Raw genomic sequence first — 19684 nt, forward strand, 5'->3', positions numbered from 1 at the left:
TTTTGGGGTCAAAACCTTTTTAAGGGGGGTAGTCTGTAACACCCCGAGATTTTCCCGATATTTTCTTCCTGATATATTTAATAATTCACTAATAATATTATTTATATATATATATATTTTTTATTTATTATTGGGCTTGGTCATGAGATTTGCAATCCTTTTTGGCAATTAGAATTATTTGGGCCCAAACTTTTCCTTAACCCATTTTTTATTTTCAAAAAAAAAAGGAGGGACTCTTGGTGGAGCTTGTAACTCCCTTAGGGTAATGAAGGATCAAGGCATTAATCCCATATAATTAACCCTTCTTAATTCCTAAATTATTTTCATATTGACATCCTTTCAAAATTCCTCCTAATTCACATTCCTAATTCCATCACACTTCATCATTTGGTGTTTTCCTTTACAATTGTAAGTGTAATTCTTAATCTATGTTGAATCTTAAGTTTTAATTTAAAATTCTATGATTATTATATGTTTTATCTTATAATTCATGTTTAATTTATGAATTTAAAATTTCATGTATGATTTTGGGATGTATTTTTCTATCTAAATTGATGAAGAATGTTTCTTTTTAGGGTTTTAGATATGTTTATATGTGTGTGAAGGATTTGTTTGATGGATGATTGTAAAGTATATATATATAAAAAAAATGGATGCTCATAGAAAAATGTATGTGGTGTTAGAAATTTATTTTATTGATTAATAGGAGGAATTTATAATGTTGCTAGAGACATATATATAAATATATATGTGATGTGTGTGTGTGTACATTGTGTAAAAAGAATTATTTTTGAGGAATAAAAATTAATTTCATAGATGATCATGAAAATTATGTAAATATTGTGTAACACCCCGTAATTTATCGGGTTTAAAAATAAATAATATATAATAAAATAAAATATAACAAAATAAAATAAATAAGTGATATTAAATTATATTATTTTACATAGTTAATTATAAGTAACAAAGTAGGTTAATTTTAATGGTAACGAGTTTTATCGCATGACGTTTTGTTTCGATTGTGATAATAACACAATAATTACTCAATTAATTAATTAATAATTAAAAAAAATAATAATAATAAATAGGTGGGAATTAGAAGGGGCTGCCGGTTTGGGGAGTATGGGAGGAGTTTTTGTAACTCCTCTCATAATGGTGTAATTAGGAGTGTTTAAGTCGGTCCTTAAAATCCTTATTAATCCTAAGCATCATTTGTCTTCCTCACACTACCTCACACTTTCAAAACCTCAAGTAAACAAGAAAAAAATCAGAAATTTCTTCCTCTTCTTGTGCCTTGTTTTCGGCAGCCACAAAACACAAAATAGAAAAAAAATTTGTTCTCTTGTTTTTGTCATCCTATCTTTTGATCAAAAGGGTAAGTCTAATAGAATTACTAATTGTAGATTTTAAATACAAGGTTTTCTAAGATGAATTACATTTTATGTATGGTGATATCCTATGACTTGAGGAGGATTAAGTATATTTTTATGTAATTCTCTTTAACAATCCTTTAATAAACTTTAATTTCGTTAAAAGGATTAAGTTTTGTTCTTGATTTATATTCTTTAACAAAGTTTAATTTGTTATAAGAATTGAGTTTTGTTGGTATTCAAATAAATTTCTTTTGTGGTTTAAATTTCTCTAACTAAATTTCAATTTGTTAGTAGAAATTAAGTTGATATAGATTAAGTAATGTAGGTATCCATGAGTTTATAAATCCTTTAACAAAATTTGATTTGTTTAAAGGATTGTCCTTATATATATGTTTTGGTTCTAAAATGATGATGTATGATTCTTTACAAAATTTTAATTTGATAAGAGAATCAAGTATTTAATTTAATTATCAGGGTTTTTGAAACTTTAATTGCTCTTGAAGGATCTTGTGGATGAGTATGTCTTAAGTTGCTAGTTTTATGTTTTGATGATGGTTTAGATTGTTGATGGGATTTTATGTATTGTTACATGTGTGGAAATATCAAGTGGATGGTGTGATAGGAGATTTGGTTTTATTTGTTTTATTTTAGTAAAGTGTAAATTTGGTTTTTGGTTAGGTGTATTTTGGTATGGAGATTTAAAAAAAGATTAAATAATTTAAATAGAAAAAAAAATATATAAAATAAAATAATTTAAGTAGAAGGGATTTCGGACAGCAACTGCTGCCTCGGTAATGGCACCCCGATCCGAGTATTGGGTGTGTTTCGTTGTTGTTTTATTTAACCGATGCGTTTTAAAACTCGTTAAAACGCTTAAAATAATTAAAAATAGTAATCGGATGCTAGAAATTATGAAATTTGGTACCCAAGATAATTGATGCGTTCCGGACGCAGCGGTGAAGTCAGATTTTTAATTTGAATTTTGTAAACTGTCCGAAATGGTCATAAAAGTTTCTGGTCAGAATGTAAAATTTGGAACTATTGGGAGTTTGATGAAAACATTTGAAATTATCAAGTCTTAGTGATATCTTAATGGTATTGAGTGGATTTAATGTGTAAACGCGGTCTAATACATGATCGTTTTGTGTTATTTAGGACCTCGTTTCATAAGAGGGCGAAATTTTAATTGTGCTTGAACAACGTGTGTTTGCAACGTTCAAAGGTACACGCTTAGACCATACTGTTTATATGGTTGTGCAAGTAATGTTGTTTTATTCCTAATCGAGGCATTGTAATCACATAAGGATTAGACACCTCAAATAATATGAAATAATTATGTGGAAATTGAGAATTTATGGATATGTTACCCAAAAGGGTTAACAAATAAATTGGAAAACTATCAACTATTTTTCCCCTGGCATTCAGGGATCTATATGGTCACCATGGGGGTATGCATACTTAGCCTTTGGCGACCCGAACAGGACGGGCAACGTCTTATGTAGGTGGTTGCCTTGGGATTTGCTCTCCCAAGTGTATTCCACCAAAACAAATTTGAAATATGACTTGTACGACCCGAACAGGACGGGCAACGTTACAAGGTTGGAAATAATGAATAAAGATTACCTAATAGAGCCTTTGCATGCTAGGGTAAACACAATGCTTGTATTCAACCTATTTAGTATATGTATGAAGTCTCTGACGTGTATTGGTTGTTCTTTGGAACCTGCTACGTGTTATCATACGACGTGCAGCAGGTTAACTGCAGGAGGGGGCTGGAGTGAGGATTCAGCATAGAACCCGTAACTATCAAGTCTAGACTTACTTTGTAATGAGTCTAAATAACTCAGTTTATGTAACCAAAGTTTATGATGTTTTTTTTTTTTTTATCTCGTACAATTTTAGTTAGTCTAGAGGCCGGTGGGCTCTCGAGTTGTATGTAAAGACTTCCGTTGATTTGTTTTGTTTTGTTTACCTTGTTGACCATATTCCTTTATCGTTGGAACGTTGACGATCCGAGTAAAGATGAGTTTTCTTGCGTCCGTTTGTGAGCCGGATTCATGTTCTCACATGATATTTCCGGGTCACTTAAACCGAGCTGTTACATATTGTCGTTTAGATTTAATAGGAAATAAAGCATTGAAATTTATATTTTTGTGATAAAAAAAAATGAAATGACAAAATCCCGTAGGTTTGGAAAATGGTGAAAAAAGGTGTTTTTGGAACATTTTTGGCTTTGAAATTAGGTTAAAAATACTTATACTATGTTATAAATTATGAAAATTGGTAACCGGGGGTTTTGCCACCTTCCGGACGCAACGATGAGGTCGGATTTTCAGTTTGACTATTTTAAATTGCGTTTCCGGACAGATTATGTATGCTGTCCTGTTTTGTGCATTTACCATGTTATAGTATGTGATGGATGTTCATGATGTGTGTGGTATTCTAGGTGTGGGTGTAATTGTATGTGTGTGTTATGGTTGATTTGAGGAAAGTTTGTATGTGTGCTTATTTCCCGAATACGATTGAACCTTGTAGGAAGTCGATTCGTGACCGAGAATTGAATAGGACGCTTGAGAGTTGGTTATCTTGCTTAAGGTATGTACACGCAGCGAAGTTCGCATTTAGTTCGATGTATCATATGATAATGGTATACAAAAGTAAAGTATGGATATATAGTACGAATAATGTTATCTTTCCGAATAAATAATTTTGATACATTGTTTTGATAAGCAGAGGTAGTATGACCTCACTAACCTTAAAAGTGGACGTAGTATGACGTCAATTGGTGGAAATGAATTACTCGCGGTATATGGGGGCATTATGAGCCACCGCGGGGGTATGCATACTTAACCATAGGCACCGAAGTAAGGCGAGTGTCTATGGTAGAGACTTGCTTAGGGGTTAGCTTCCCCTAATGTATTGTCTCACTCTTGAAGTTTGGGGTTTAGTCCGGCATTATGGCCAGGAAAAGTACAGCAGTATGGCTGACTGACTCAATGAATCATTTGAAATTTATTAAAAAGTAAATATTGAACTGTAGCCGACGTAAAGGTAAGTTGCCATTGTGCTTTATACTATAATGTTAATGTTATGAGAAATGTTTTTGCTGACGTGTACTTTTGGTCTTAACGACCCTGCGATGATGTTGTTTCCTATCTGGGCAATGACTAGCAGTAAGTTAAGTTGCAGGTCTGGGGAGTGAGGATTGGCCCTTGGAGAAATAAATCGTTAGAATACAGAAGTCTTGATAAGAACTTCTAATAAATTTTAAAGAATATTTGGTTTTATGAGGCGATTTCGTTCTCAAGTTGTAATAAGTAGATTTAATTTTACGTTCTTATCTGCTGCTAAGAATTTCTTTTATCTAGTAGTTTATAATAACACTAATAGAACTCGATCCGCAACCTTTCCTTGTTTTCAAAAATCCGTTTTTATAACTGCCTTCTAACATCCTGGTTTGACTCGGACTACATTTACCTTTCTTTAAAAAGGTCGTCTTCTCTTTTCAAACGATCCGAGTTATTCCGAGATGTTACAATCTTCACAAGGAGAACCAGCATTAGCACAAAGTTTGCCGGAGGTAGCAACAGGAGTAGCAACAGGATTACATTGAGACATACCAGCCTTTTCAAGAATTTCAGAGGCATACCTTTGTTGAGAGAGAAAGAGGCCTGTAGAAGTACGAGTAACAGCAATACCCAAGAAATAATTAAGAGGACCCAAATCCTTCATGGCAAATTCAGAGCTAAGTTTGGACATAATGAACTCACGAAGAGAATTTGAGGAAGCTGTGAGAATAATATCGTCCAAATATAATAGCAGATAAGCAATATCAGAGCCATGACAATAAACAAACAAGGAATTATCAGAAATGTTGTTAGAAAAGCCAATAGTAGTTGCAAAAGTAGCAAACCGGTGATACCAAGCACGAGGAGCCTGTTTGAGACCATAAAGAGACTTACGAAGAAGACAAACATGATCAGGACGAGTAGAATCACGAAAACCCATAGGCTGATGCGTGTAAACAGTCTCAGTTAAATGACCATGTAAAAAAGCATTCTTAACATCAAGCTGATGAATAGACCAAGACCTGGAAAGAGCAATACTTAAAACAATGCGAATAGAAGCAGGTTTCACAACCGGACTAAAAGTCTCATCACAATCAATGCCTTCCCTTTAAGATTTACCATCACCAACAAGACGCGCTTTATGGCGCTCAAAAGAGCCATCAGACTTGGTCTTGACATGAAATACCCACAAAGACCGAATGATATTAGTATTAGGAGGACGCAGCACCAAATCCCAAGTATGATTTTCAATTAAGGCATCAAATTCTTCTTTCATGGCTAATTTCCAGTTCGGGTCACGAAGGACATGAAGAGGAGATTTGGATAAAGGTGAAAAGGAAACGGATAAAGCTTGAGAGTAGTATTTGGGATTGGGCTTGAAAATACCATGTTTACTTCGTTTAGTTATGCCGGTTGGTGTTGAAGGAGGATGTGAGGCAGGCCCAATAGAGAAGGGAGAGAAAGGAGTGGGTTGGTGGACTGGGCTGCGTGAGGCAGGCCCAGTTGAGGGTGGGAAAGAAGGGGAGGACTGGTTGGCTGCTGGACCGGATGGGGCTGGACTGATTGGTGTAGGCCCAGTAGGGGAGGAAGAGGGAAGAGGGGATTGGGGTAGAACTGGGCTGCGTGAGGCAGGCCCAGTAGGGTAGGAAGAGGGAAGAGGATATTGAGGTAGAACTGGGCTGCGTGAGGCAGGCCCAGTAGGGGAGGGGGAAGATGGAGAGTGAGAAATGGCATTTGGGCCGGACAGAAAGGGAGGCCCATCAGCTAAGGAAGATGGGCAGAAAGAGGAGGAGGGAGGTGTTGGGCTCAGAGATGGATTAGGCCCAGAAGGTGGTGTATGGGCTGTTTGAAGCAATTGATGGTGAATATTATCATCTAAAAATTGGTAATTTAAGGAAGATGAGGTAGGAGATTGAGAAAAAGGAAAGGTGGTCTCATCAAAAAGAACATGTCGAGATATAATGATTTTACGGGATGTGAGATCATAGCACTTGTAACCCCTATGAGAAGATGGATATCCTAAAAAGACACATGGAGAGCGTGGTTGAAGTTTGTGAATGGTAGTAGAAGGAAAAAGAGGAAAACATAAACACCCAAAAACCCGTAGATGCGTATATGTAGGGGACTTACGATATAGAAAATGAGTGGGAGTGAGATTACCAAGAAGCTTAGAAGGAAGAATATTGAGAAGATAAGTAGCCGTGTTTAAGGCGTGAAGCCAAAAAGACGGGGGAAGTGAAGCATGACACAAAAGAGTGCGAATGATGTTATTGATGGAGCGAATTTTGCGTTCGGATTTGCCATTTTGAGAAGATGTGTAAGGACAAGAAAAACGAAGTGAAATGCCCCGACTAGTACAAAATTGACGAAACATATTATTGTCAAATTCACCCTCGTTATCGCATTGGAAAGATTTGATGTTAAGCTCAAATTGGGTGTTAACAAAAGCATTGAAATTCACAAATACATCATAAACTAGAGATTTGCGAAATAAAGGAAAAATCCAAAAAAAATTAGTATAATGATTAAGAAAAAGAACATAGTATTTATAACCCGATGGACCAGAAATAGGAGATGTCCACAAATCACTATGAATAATATCAAATGGTTTAGTACTCATAGACATAGAATTAACAAAAGGTAATTGAATGTGTTTCCCTAAAGGACAAGAATGACAAACAAAATGAGAATTTTTATTACATTGAATTAAACGGGAAGAAGACAAGGAACTTAAAATCGCATTCCCCGGATGTCCTAAACGGGAATGCCAAATACTAGAAGAAATAGCGGAAAAGGCCGATGATGTGGAAGATGAAGGAGAAGCTCCATGAGTAGAAGGAAAAGGATAAAGATCACCCGTGCTATTAGATCTCAAAACGATGTTCCCCGTGGCCAAGTCCTTTACAGAAAAACCAAAAGGATCAAATTCAACGGAAACCATATTATCCTGAGTGAATTTACGAACGAAAATAAGGTTTTTAATAAGTTTAGGTGCATGTAAGACATTTTTGAGGGTAAGGGATTTTTGGGAAGATGGAAAGGAAATATGCCCGTGACCAAGAACTGGAATTAAATTACCATTACCAACAACAATAGCATTATTGAATTGATGCGTTAAAGGAAAATAAGGAAGTAAAGTACCTTGAGAGCAAGTCATGTGAGATGTGGCACCGGTATCCATATAAAATTGCTCATCCGGAGTAGATAAAGAGAGAGTGTTCATAGCATGATCGATGTCCGTAGAAATATAATTCATAGAAGTATTACTTCCCGGTGTGATAACTTTGCGCCGGTCGTGGGCCAAGAAGACCATCAGAATACTCATTATTGTAAGAATGAGGAGGAGCCCAAGATGTAGGGGGAAAAGGGACAGCAGGTTGGGCCCAATTGTGGCTGGCCCAATTATGCCAATTAGGAGAAGGAGAAGAAGATGGGCCTGAGTAGTATCTGTTGGGCCGAAAATAAGTAGAAGACTTTGGCTTGTGTTGCTGCGGCTGCCAGGGAGCAGAATCAATGGCGGAGCCATGGTGGCTGCCATGGTGGATTCGGCCACCATGACGAGTGTGGCGGTGGTCACCACGGTGGTGGGAAGAGCCGTGATTGTTAAAATGAATGGAATTTTCAGAAAACGAACCTTTGGTTGTGGTAGGAGAGGCCATGGGAGAGAAAGAATAAAGAGAAAAAAGAAAAAATTAGTCGGGATAAAAAACCGAAGCTTCTGATACCATGTAATAATGACTCGGGTTGCCTTTCTCATTAATGTTAATGTCAATATATACAAGATTGTCACTATATTTTAGGAAACTAAATATTTCCTAATATTCTACATAACCACAAAGATTATACAAAATAATGCAAGAAATCGAAGAGATATTATTCTAAGATATTCTAAGATATTCTAATATTCTAATAGTAAGTACTACAAAAATAGTAGCTCAAAAGTACTATGAAAATAGTTGGTACAAAAGGGTAAAATCTATGTCCAAAAAGAAAGGAAAAATAAAGTTAGAAGGAAACAACTAGTCTTAGATCAAACCGTCTTAATATGAAATAGATAACTCAATCAGCTTAATTATAATTTTTCTTAATATGAGCTCAATATTTTATCTATTTAAGGTCAGAATTGATACATTTAAGGTTAAAATTGAATTTTTCTATAAGTTATAACTGTTCGTAATTAATCACTTTAAGGTCTGAAACTCTGAATTGATCATTTTTAGATCAAAGTTGAAAATTTTTATAAAAAAGAAGACTTAAATTTTTGGTCATTTCCAAGAATACTCATTAAATCAATTGACAAACATAATTCGAAATTGAAACTTCCTCCACCTTCACATATTGGATAAACAAATGTTACACATTCAACTTTATTTCCAGTAACATTATGAACAGATGTTGTTGAGGAAAGAACAATATCACTATTATTGATCGCAATATTTTAACATTATTATTGATAGTTTTATTGACCATTCATTTGTTGTTTGAAATTCATCCATAAAATGATAGAATAATACCATCTTATCAAATTTCGTTCTGAAATTATGAAAATAGAACCATATTTAGGTAGAAATTGATCAATTTAACGTCAAAATTGATCACTTATAGGTCCAAATTTAAATTATTTATTTTAATTGATCTGCTTAAGTTTTACTTTACGTTGAAATTGATAACTTTAAAGTCAAAATTGATACATTCAAAGTCAAAATTGATACATTTAAGATCAAAATTGATAAATATTCAAAAATGAAAATAAATAAGAAAAACATATGATACTGCTGCACGTGCAAATTAGGCTTGCTCAAATTAATGGTGACGCCTTCCTAGTTTTGTGAAAAGGAAAATCGGAAGAAAAGGGATTCGTGGGTCGAGAGGAATAGCAGCTTGCAATTGGTGCATGTAAGTATTTGGAATTAGTCGCGCCTCGCGACGTGGTGCACGTGTCGCGCCACGCCTTCAGATTTGTCCTGAAATTTGAGCGGCTACAGGTTCCAAATTGGGCCTTATTTTCCAAAGGCAATTTTCTTGGGCTTTGTGTATCACAAAGCTTTTCATGGATTTAATTATTTACAAAATTTTGTATGGAACGGTTGTAGAAAATTTAAACTAGATAAATAAAATTATCAAAAAAGCATATATTAAGCTATATTTCAACTTATTTTTAAATATAAGTGTCTAATTTTTAAATCTGAGGTATGGGTTATGTTCGCACTTACTAATTGCGAACAAAGGGTTTGATTCAAAAAAAAGCCAAAAAAGCTGTTCGCACTTACTAACTGCGAATAGAGTTGTTGGCTTTTTTTTTTTTTACCAAATATCCTATTCGCAGTTACTAACTACGAATAACTTCGTTGATTTTTTGATTGTTTTGCCTTTATTCGCAGTTACTAACAGCGAACAACCGAACCTGAGCTCTGGGCCGGAGACACTTACATTTGGAAATAAGTTGAAATATAGCTTAATGTATGCTTTTTTTTTGATAATTTTACTTATCTATTTCAAAAATTCACAGTTGTATATGGATTCAACCACTCATAAATGACTAAATAGTCCGTGACTGAGTTTTATTTTTTAAAATTTTTTTAATACTTTTATACTAAATTTAAGACTCAAAACATCAAATTTAAGATCTAAATGGCTAAAATTAAGACTTAAAAGGTCAATTTCAAGATTTAAGTCAATTTGATTTTTATTCTCAAATTTAGTATTATAATTTTTTTTTAAAAAAAAATTCTTATTCCAAAACTTAAAAGATCAAATCCAAGGCTTAAAAGACCTATTCCAAATGATATCTTGGATTTGACATTTTAACTCTCAAATTTAGATTGAAAAAAAATATATTAAAAAATTTTACTGATTAGGTGTTTGTTGAGGTTAATGCTTGAAATTGGCGTAGAGATTTTAAGCCTTAAACATTTTAACGGTTGAAGTAGTTAGTTAAAGATAAAATTAAGTCTTTGTAGAAATAATATTAAGGTTTGAAATAGGAGTTTTAAACCTTGAAATGAGTATTTTAAGTTTTAAAATGAATGTTTTAAGGCTTTTAACTTAGTTGTAATTTTATTTTTTTTAAAAAAAAGTGATGAAATAGGCTGGTCGCATGTATATCGCGGCCTCAAAGGAGATCCATCGTTAATAATTAAAGTCTTTGGCTGGGCTTCATTTTCCAAACAGATTATCATGTGCTTTTATTGTTAAAACATTTGGTTAGGTTATTAATTTAGCCTAATTAACCCCACTAATTTATCCCTAAATGAAAAGGGAAAGTGGGAAAAGTCATGGGATCATGGAAAAATAGGGGTTGTGATTCAACCTCTATAAACAGATCAAATGCAAGGATTTTTCACACTGAAATTCTATTGTCATTTTCTCTCTTCCCTTCCTAATTTCATTCTCCACAAGTTATTAAAAGTGAAGGAAATTAGCTATTTTTTTATTTTATTCTAAGTTTGTTCTATATAATATTTTATTCTTTACCCTATTCAATTATATAGTACTTATAATTGAATGCAAATTGTTGTATCTCAAAAGTGCATTTTAAATTTTAAGCCTAAGCACCAACTAAGTTGAATAATGCTTTTAGGAAAAGTAGATAGTTCCTCGGTTTGGTATCAAGTTTTCGAAGGCAATCTTGTCTAAATTTATCTTCAATTTTGGGTTGGTTTTATTTCAAGTTATTTATTAATTGTAAGTTTCAATTCATAGTATTTTGTAGTAGGGGTTAAGAATTGCAATTTCATTACGGTGCTTGTAATCATTGGAAAATTTGCTTGCAATTCATTTCATGAATTGATGAATATATATAAAATGTAATTTATAGTTTCAGGAAACTAAATACTACAAACTAATAACCAAATCAGAAGATTTACAAAATATATAAGATATTATTTTGTTCAATGATATTCTATTCTAATACACCCCGCAGTCGAATCGGGAGGTTTGCGGACGCTGAGACTGGATCGAAAATCATCAAAGAGAATCTGAGGAAGGCCCTTGGTAAAAATATCGGCAATTTGATATCGAGATGGAACATGAAGTACACAAACATCCCCACGTTGCACTTTTTCCTGAACAAAATGTATGTCCATCTCGATATGTTTAGTGCATTGATGGTGAACTGGGTTGCCCGACAAATAAACAACACTAACATTATCACAATAAAAAAGAGTGGCTGTAGAAATGGGAAAATGAAGCTCAGGAAGTAAGTTACGAAGCCAGCAAGTCTCAGAAACAACATTAGCCACACCACGATATTCAGCCTCAACACTGGACTTAGAAATCGTAGGTTGGCGCTTAGCAGACCAAGAGATCAAATTATGACCGAGAAAAACACAGTAGTCAGAAGTAGAACGACGAGTGTCGGGATAACCGCCCTAATCAGCATTGGTGTATGATAATAGAGAAGAGATGGAGGACTTATATAGTTGCAGTCCATGATCAAGAGTACCGTTGACATATCAAAGAATGTGATGAAGAGAAGTCATATGTTCAACACGAGGATCATGTATAAAAAGACAGACTTGTTGAACAACATAAAAAATATCTGGACGGGTGAAAGTGAGATACTGCGAAGCCTCAGCCAAGCTACGATACAGAGTAGGATCATTATAAGGAGAACCAACATTAGCACAAAGTTTACTAGAAGTAGTAACAGGAGTAGGAGCAGGCTTGCATTGAGACATGCCTGCTTTATCAAGAATCTCAGTAGCATATTTGTGTTGAGAAAGAAATAGACCTGCAGAATTTTGAGAAACAATGATGCCCAAAAAATAACCGAGAGGACCTAAGTCCTCATAGCAAACTCAGAACTCAATTTAGTCATAATAGATTGACGAAGTAAATCATATGAAGCAGTAAGAATAATGTCGTCTACATATAACAAAAGATAGGCAATGTCGGACTCATGGCAATAAATAAAAAGAGAAGAATCAGAAATGCTGTTAACAAAACCAATAGTAGTCACAAAATCAGCAAATCGTTGATATTAGGCTCGAGGAGCCTTCTTAAGACCATAAAAAGATTTTCGAAGAAGGCAAACATGATCGGGATGAGTAGGATCACAAAAACCCAAAGGTTGATGCATGTAGACAGTTTTAGTCAAGTGGCCATGAAGAAACGCATTTTTAACATCCAATTTATGAATAGACCAAGACTTGGACAAAGCAATACTCAAAACAATGCGAATGATAGCAGGTTTGACCATTGGGCTAAAAGTTTTATCACAGTCAATACTCAAATAATGCAAATGGTAGCAGGATTTTGTGGAGGAAGCCATAATAAAGACAAGAAAAAGGAAGAAAGACAAGAAAAAAGAAGGAGAAGAGACGGCTGCAGCCGTGAGAGGTGGTTGGCCGGTAGAAGGAGGGAGGCGGAAGCAAAAGAATCAAAAACCTAGGCAACTAATACCATATTGGAAAATGATTTGCTTGCTATTCATTTAATGAATTGATCAATATATACAAAATGTAATCTCTAGTTTTAAGAAACTAAATAACTACAAAATAATAATGAAAATCAAAAGATTTACAAAATATACAAGATATTATTTTGTTCAAAGATATTCTATTCTAATAGTAATCTCTTGAAATTTTTTTATTAATATAAAACACATAATATGTTTAGCATTGTATTTATACTTGGAGTAAGTCATAATGGCATAAAGGCCTTGAGAAAAAAGCAGGACGAGACAACTTAAAATCAAGTGCTCTTATGAACTCATCAACAATAAGTTTGTTCTAATATGTTTGATTGTAGCTAAAAGGTCAAAACACATTGATGCTTGATGATTAGGGGTGTTCATAATTGGATACCCGGTATTTCGGGTATCCGAAAAGCTGGGTACCCAAAAAAGCCGGGTACCCGATTAATCGGGTATCTATTTTAACAGCCCGTGTTCCGACTTGATTTATCAAGGTATCCGTATATCGAGTACCCGAATAAATCGGGTCGGGACAACGGGTACCCGGATTTTTCGAACTTGTACCAAAGCTAGTTTCACAAAATCTGCATTTTAATCAACAAAACGATCCTTGATGAACTGGATGACCAGAATTTGCATACAAAACAACGGTGTGGCCTGTTGGGTATGTCGGAGTACTATAAATAGGCTTAGACATTGTGGTGTCAGAATTATTTGGTGCAACTTTGGTTTGTTTTCTTCTTTCAAAATTTTTCTTGTTTTAGGTTCTTTAAGTAATGATAAATTATATATGGAATCAAAGTCGATTTCCCAGTACTCAATGTCTTTGTCCTGCTGCAAGTTGAGGATAAATGCCACATTCTCGTTCAACATTAGTTGATCAATGTCTTCTGGCGTTCGAGGCTGTGAGCCGACAATCAAGTTATCAAATATTAAAGTGTAATTCATTCCTAAACAGCCAAAGTCAATAGGCCCGTTCAAAAAAACCCAAACCCATTGACCTGACCTGTCGACTTGTATCTTAAATAACGGGTCATAAATCGGTAAAAATTATAAGTTACGAGTCGGATCACGGGCCACAAATTAATTTTATTCAGGTACCCGCTGACCCGTTTATTAAAGGGGATTTTTTGTATGTATTGTATTTGTAATATGCCAACAATAGCAATCAGCACTAAATGGGTGAGCTTAATTAATCCTCCTTGTTCTCTGTATCACACTCACTCACCTTCAACATTCTCCGGTTCTTCCTCTCTCATTTCTCTCTCTCTCTCATTCTGAGAAACTGTAAGTTTACAGTTAGAATCAAGGTAATCCTTGATTGTAGATGATCAACCGAGAGGAAGAAGAAGAAAGGAAGCGTTCTCTGTTCTACAAAAAACCAAAACTCTTGTTTTTACAGAAAACCGAAAACCCAAAATATATCCCCTTCACTGACAAACAAAACAAAATGAATACATCAATACTTGGTGAGCTGGCAATCACCCTAATACCCCCCCTTCAAGATGGACATGAAGGATAGTGAAGAAGTCCAATCTTGGAACAAAGAAAATTATGTTGAGCAGCCCCTAATGGTTTAGTCATCAAGTCAGCCAATTGTAGAGTGGAATTGACATGAGACAAAGATACAAACCCAGATACAACATGATCTCTGATATAGTGGCAATCAAGTTTGAGATGTTTTGTTCTTTCCAGGAAGACTTCATTTTCAGCAATGTATTGAGCAGATTTATTATCACAAAAAAGGGATATAGGTCTTGGAACAAAAACATTCAGATCTTGTAATAAACTTTCCAACCATACGATTTCACTTGTTGTCTGACTCATAGATCGATATTCAGCTTCTGTGGAACTTTTAGAGGTGACTTTTTGCTTCTTTGTCTTCCATGAGATAAGAGAATTGCCAAGGAAAACACAATACCCAGTGAGAGATTTGCCAGAATAAGTACAAGAACCCCAATCAGCATCACTATAAGCATGTAGCTGAAAATCAATGTTAGAACTATAGAATAACCCTGTATTAAGAGTACCCTTAAGGTATTTCAGGACATGTAAGGCAGCTGCAAAATGAGGAGCCCTGGGAGCACTTAAAAATTGACTAAGTTGCTGCACAGAATAAGAAATATCAGCTCTAGTCATGTTCAAATAAAGAAGTTTCCCAATAAGTCTTCTGTATATTTCAGGATTATCCAATAAATCTCCAGTCAAAGTACTGAGGTTGAGGCCTTTGGGTAAAGGGAAAGGGGAAATTTTGCAATTTTCCATTTTGGTGTCTTGAAGTAAATCAAGAATGTATTTTCTTTGATTTAAGAAAATGCCTTCTGAAGTTCTGTGAACTTCAATTCCAAGAAAAAATTTCAAATCACCTAAGTCCTTAATAGTGAAGGTTTGGTGAAGTTGAGATTTAATATGAGAAATAATTAAAGTATTTGAACCAGAAATTAAAAGATCATCAACATAGGCAACAATAACAGTAAAATCAATTCCATCTGTTTTTGTAAACATGGAAAAATCTTGTTTGGATTGGATAAAACCCAAAGAATGAAGCAAGAACTTTTTAAGTTCAATGTTCCATTGTCTGGAAGCCTGTTTAAGGCCATATAAAGATCTGTTTAGTTTGCATACCTGACCAGGAAGAGCCTTGGAATACCCTTGAGGGGGTTTCATATATATGTCTTCTGTTATATATCCATGTAAGAAGGCATTATTTATATCAATTTGTTGGATAGTCTAGTGTTTAGCAGCAGCAAGTGCTATAATGGTTCTAACAGTAGTGAACCTTGCAACAGGACTAAAAGTATATTTATAGTCCTTTCCTTTTATCTGTTTATCACCCCTAGCCACTAACCTTGCCTTGCATCTTTCAATAGTACCATTAGGTTTAAATTTAATTTTGTAAATCCATTTGCAACCAATAGCAATCTTATTAGGAGGTAAAGAAGTTAAATCCCAAGTATGATTGTTTTCCAATAGCAAGAAAAGGAAACAAAAAAAAAAGAAAGAAAGTAAAAAACGGAAGCAGTAGGAGCGAAATTTCGCTCTGATACCATGAGAAACTGTAAGTTTACAGTTAGAATCAAGGTAATCCTTGATTGTAGATGATCAACCGAGAGGAAGAAGAAGAAAGGAAGCGTTCTCTGTTCTACAAAAAACCAAAACTCTTGTTTTTACAGAAAACCGAAAACCCAAAATATATCCCCTTCACTGACAAACAAAACAAAATGAATACATCAATACTTGGTGAGCTGGCAATCACCCTAATACATTCAGTACCAAATTCATCCTGAATTGTGATTTAAATTTCTGATTTCCTGCAACTGACTCTTACTTATTCAAAAAGGTATCTATACAGTTTTTCCATTACTAATTTTTACAAACCAAAAGGTCCAATACATCAAGTCAACTTACCTTGAGCACAAAACATATGCAAATCAAGTATCTACTTATACAAATTCAATACCATTTAAAGAGGACAAATTCAATTCAATTAAGATTAATTATTACCATTAAAATTAAATTAGGTACTAAAATATGATTTCTTGTATAGGTGAAACACCTTCAAATAAAAATTCAATATAATACTTTCTTTGTTTCTTATTAAAGTTCCCACAAATAATGTTCACGAGAATGCGAAAAAATAAAATCTTTAGATAATGGTTATTTTATTTTATAGAATAATAAATTTGATAGAGAAAAAGTTAGTATATTAAACATTAAAAAAAATTCAAAAAAGCAAGTGGAAAGAAATATAAGGACTATAACACATAAAATATACTCCCTCCTTCCTTTTTGTTTTTTCACATTACTAAAACGGGTAGTTCCATAAGTTTTTCCACTTTAGAATACTTTCCATTTTTGGAAAGTTTTTTTTCCATTTATACCCCTCAAATACCCTCTTTTACCCTAAATAATTTTATTTTATTACTTGGATTCTTTTATTATGACGGTTTGTGTGCAGTCTCATTTAACTTCATCATTATATTTTGCTTCCTCTCCCCAAAAGAAGCCGTTGATTTCTCTCTCTTCCTTGAGTTTCTTCCATGGCTTTCTTAGCTTTTATCCCCTGTTCGTTCCTCATTTTTACTCCATTTTTACTGCATTAAAATGTAGATCGGAATTTGGTCTTCATTTTGATGTTCGTTTTGTGAATTTTGGTTGAGTTTGATTTTTTCAAGCCCTCTGTTTTGCTTTCTTCTTCGACTTCCATTGTTACTGTTTGAAGCTTTTGTTTGTCCATGACAACTGTCGAATCTAAGAGTGATTCCACCATACCATCATACCTTTATGACGGTTTGTGTGACCGTGGAGAATTTTGTTTGCTACATCTATGTTTCGTGATTCCACTAAAAAAGATCTTGAGGCATATCAAAAGGCGATGGAGGATGATGCTACATCTATGTTTCGTGATTCTACCCCTTCTCCTAATGTTGAAGAAGAATTACCACAAAGTGTTCTTGAGTATTATTTGCAGTCTCCATCTCATGTTAATCCTTCAACTCCATCTAAGATTCATGAAGACGAAGTTAATTTGGTTGTCCCTGACACTCCTGAGGAAGTTATTGCTTCAAGGGGTAAAAAAAACCCTAAAAAACGCACGTGAATTATGTAATTTTTTCTTGAATTTCCTTTTAATTCTACACTCATGATAAGTGCTGGTGATGTTTGCTGTTGGATTTGTTTGATTTTGTGATGTTTGATGTTGGATTTGTTCTGAACCTTTTTGATTTCGTCTTATTTTTTCTGGAAGTCTGTTCTTGAAATTTTTTTTAAACCCCTGTGATGTGTTTATGCAATTACTTGACTTAAAATCTGAAAAATTATCTATAATTACTTGGTTGAGTAGCAATTGTGTACAATCGACACATCATATGATATTTTTTTCATGTACAGTAATTTGCGTCATTTGTTGTTGAAATTTTAAAAAGCTGAGAGGTTCAAACACCTCAATGATGAATCAGGGGGCAAAAAAACTGAACTGATCATTATATAATGACGTAAATACATATGCATGACCTTAAATTTCCATTTTGATGTTGATTTCATAATTAGTTGCTCCTAAGTTTTATAGAAACAATTTTGATGATGATAAAAAATAAACTGAGGGGATGTAATTTATAATCGTCTTTGAGATTCTTCCACTGCTTCATCATATGCTTCAAGTATTTGTTGATTATGTTGTGCAGCATCTTCATTTACTGTTTGTGTGCCTTGCTGATTTGTGCTTGGGTTGAGGAAACGTACACATTCCCTAACCAATTGTGATGGTACTCGCACTTGTATTCGTAACCTTCCATTGTCTTCTTGAACTTTCTTCCCTAGGTGTGGCTGAACATAGTCATTAGACCCTTTAACCTTTAGGATTTCATTTAATTTGTGTTGTAATGAAATCCAAACATTGGTTAAAGTCTTTGGATGTAAGTCTTCGAATGCATCTTCCACTGCTTTTATTAACTCATTCATGTTCTTTGGCATTTTCTTATGCATAAGTGATTGTATGCTCCTAAAAAAACCCAAATCTAGAATATTACAATCGGGACTATTTGGTGGTTGTTGAGTTAGAATGAATGTAAAGCCCCCTTGCCTGTTGTTTTGTTGCCAAATTGGATCATCATTTGTTATGTGAACCCTTGCATTATCTTGTTGGATGAAAATTATGGATGGACCATCACTTGGCCATTTTCTAAGAATTGCTGGAATTAATTTTTCTATGAGCATGCTCCTATAAACTTCCTGAGTAACCGAATCAGTTGGTTTAATTTCTATAGACCCCCTTGGACGGTTAATTGAATTTCTTTGTGCTGCAACCCTACTTACGAAAGGGAAAATTCCGATTTTCCCATCAAATGTGCTTTGGCCATATTGATTCCATCTAGGCCTTGCAACCGCCCCTAAAAACATGGCTTTTGGAATGAATTTTGATGACTTTCCCGCCCTATATGGAATTTTTTCTTTGTGTGCTAGATAAACTCTTTGTGTCTTCTTGGTTAAGTAAAACCATTTTTCATCAATATGTATAAAGTCATACATACCTTTATACATTGGATGATGATGAATTGTATCTTCTTGAATGAGACTTAAAATCCACTCAACCCTTCTTGCCTTGTTTGCATCCGTTAAATAAGGGTGTAATGGATTTGAATGTGCCTTAATCTCCCCCCTTCGTATCAATCGCCAAACCGTTGTTGGTGCCAAGTCTAAGCATGTTGCAACATCTCTTATGCATGTACGTTCACCCATTGGTTTTGATTCAAGTACGTTTGGTGGCACTTGAACTCTTTTTCTTCCACAATTCTTGTACTTTGAATCGACAACATAAGGCTTGTTTTCTTCTTTGTTTTCAATTGCACGTTTCCATAAGTTTCGAATTGCTCTTGGTGTGTAACCGTATTTGTTTGCTATTTGTACGAATGTACCATGTGGGAGTGAGTCACTTACTTTAAGTGACAACATTTCATGTAAAATAAGATGCCTCAACTCGTTCGTAAGCCTTGTTTTACGTTGACCTTGCTGTTCTATTTGTTGTGCATCCATTTCTTGTGGTTCCTCGTCAGAACTGGAGCTTGACTGTGAATCGTATGCATTTGATCCAAAATACCAAGCCCCCTGTAGCTCATCGTCATTATCTGAAGCCATTACAAGGCTAATGATGCAAATGAGATTGCTGGACAGTTGTTTTTGGTAATGTGAGGCTGCTGTTTGGGTTAGTTGCTGGACAGTTGCTGGACAATTGAGGCTGCTGTTTTGATTTTTATGCTTCATGCCTTAAATCAGCAGCTAAAATAAGCTGATTAGGAATTTGTAAGGTCATTTTTTTGGATATTGTACTT

General features: G+C 34.4%; 1 protein-coding gene across 1 annotated transcript; it reads right to left on the reverse strand.

Moving 5' to 3' along the window:
• Nucleotides 1-17969: 17969 nt before the first annotated feature.
• On the reverse strand, nucleotides 17970-19616 carry LOC130805731 (uncharacterized). Its single transcript, XM_057670516.1, has one exon. The coding sequence runs from the start codon at nucleotides 19614-19616 to the stop codon at nucleotides 17970-17972; it is 1647 nt and encodes a 548-aa protein (XP_057526499.1).
• Nucleotides 19617-19684: the final 68 nt, after the last annotated feature.

The sequence above is a fragment of the Amaranthus tricolor genome, chromosome 2, assembly GCF_026212465.1.
Source record: "Amaranthus tricolor cultivar Red isolate AtriRed21 chromosome 2, ASM2621246v1, whole genome shotgun sequence".
NCBI lineage: Eukaryota > Viridiplantae > Streptophyta > Magnoliopsida > Caryophyllales > Amaranthaceae > Amaranthus > Amaranthus tricolor.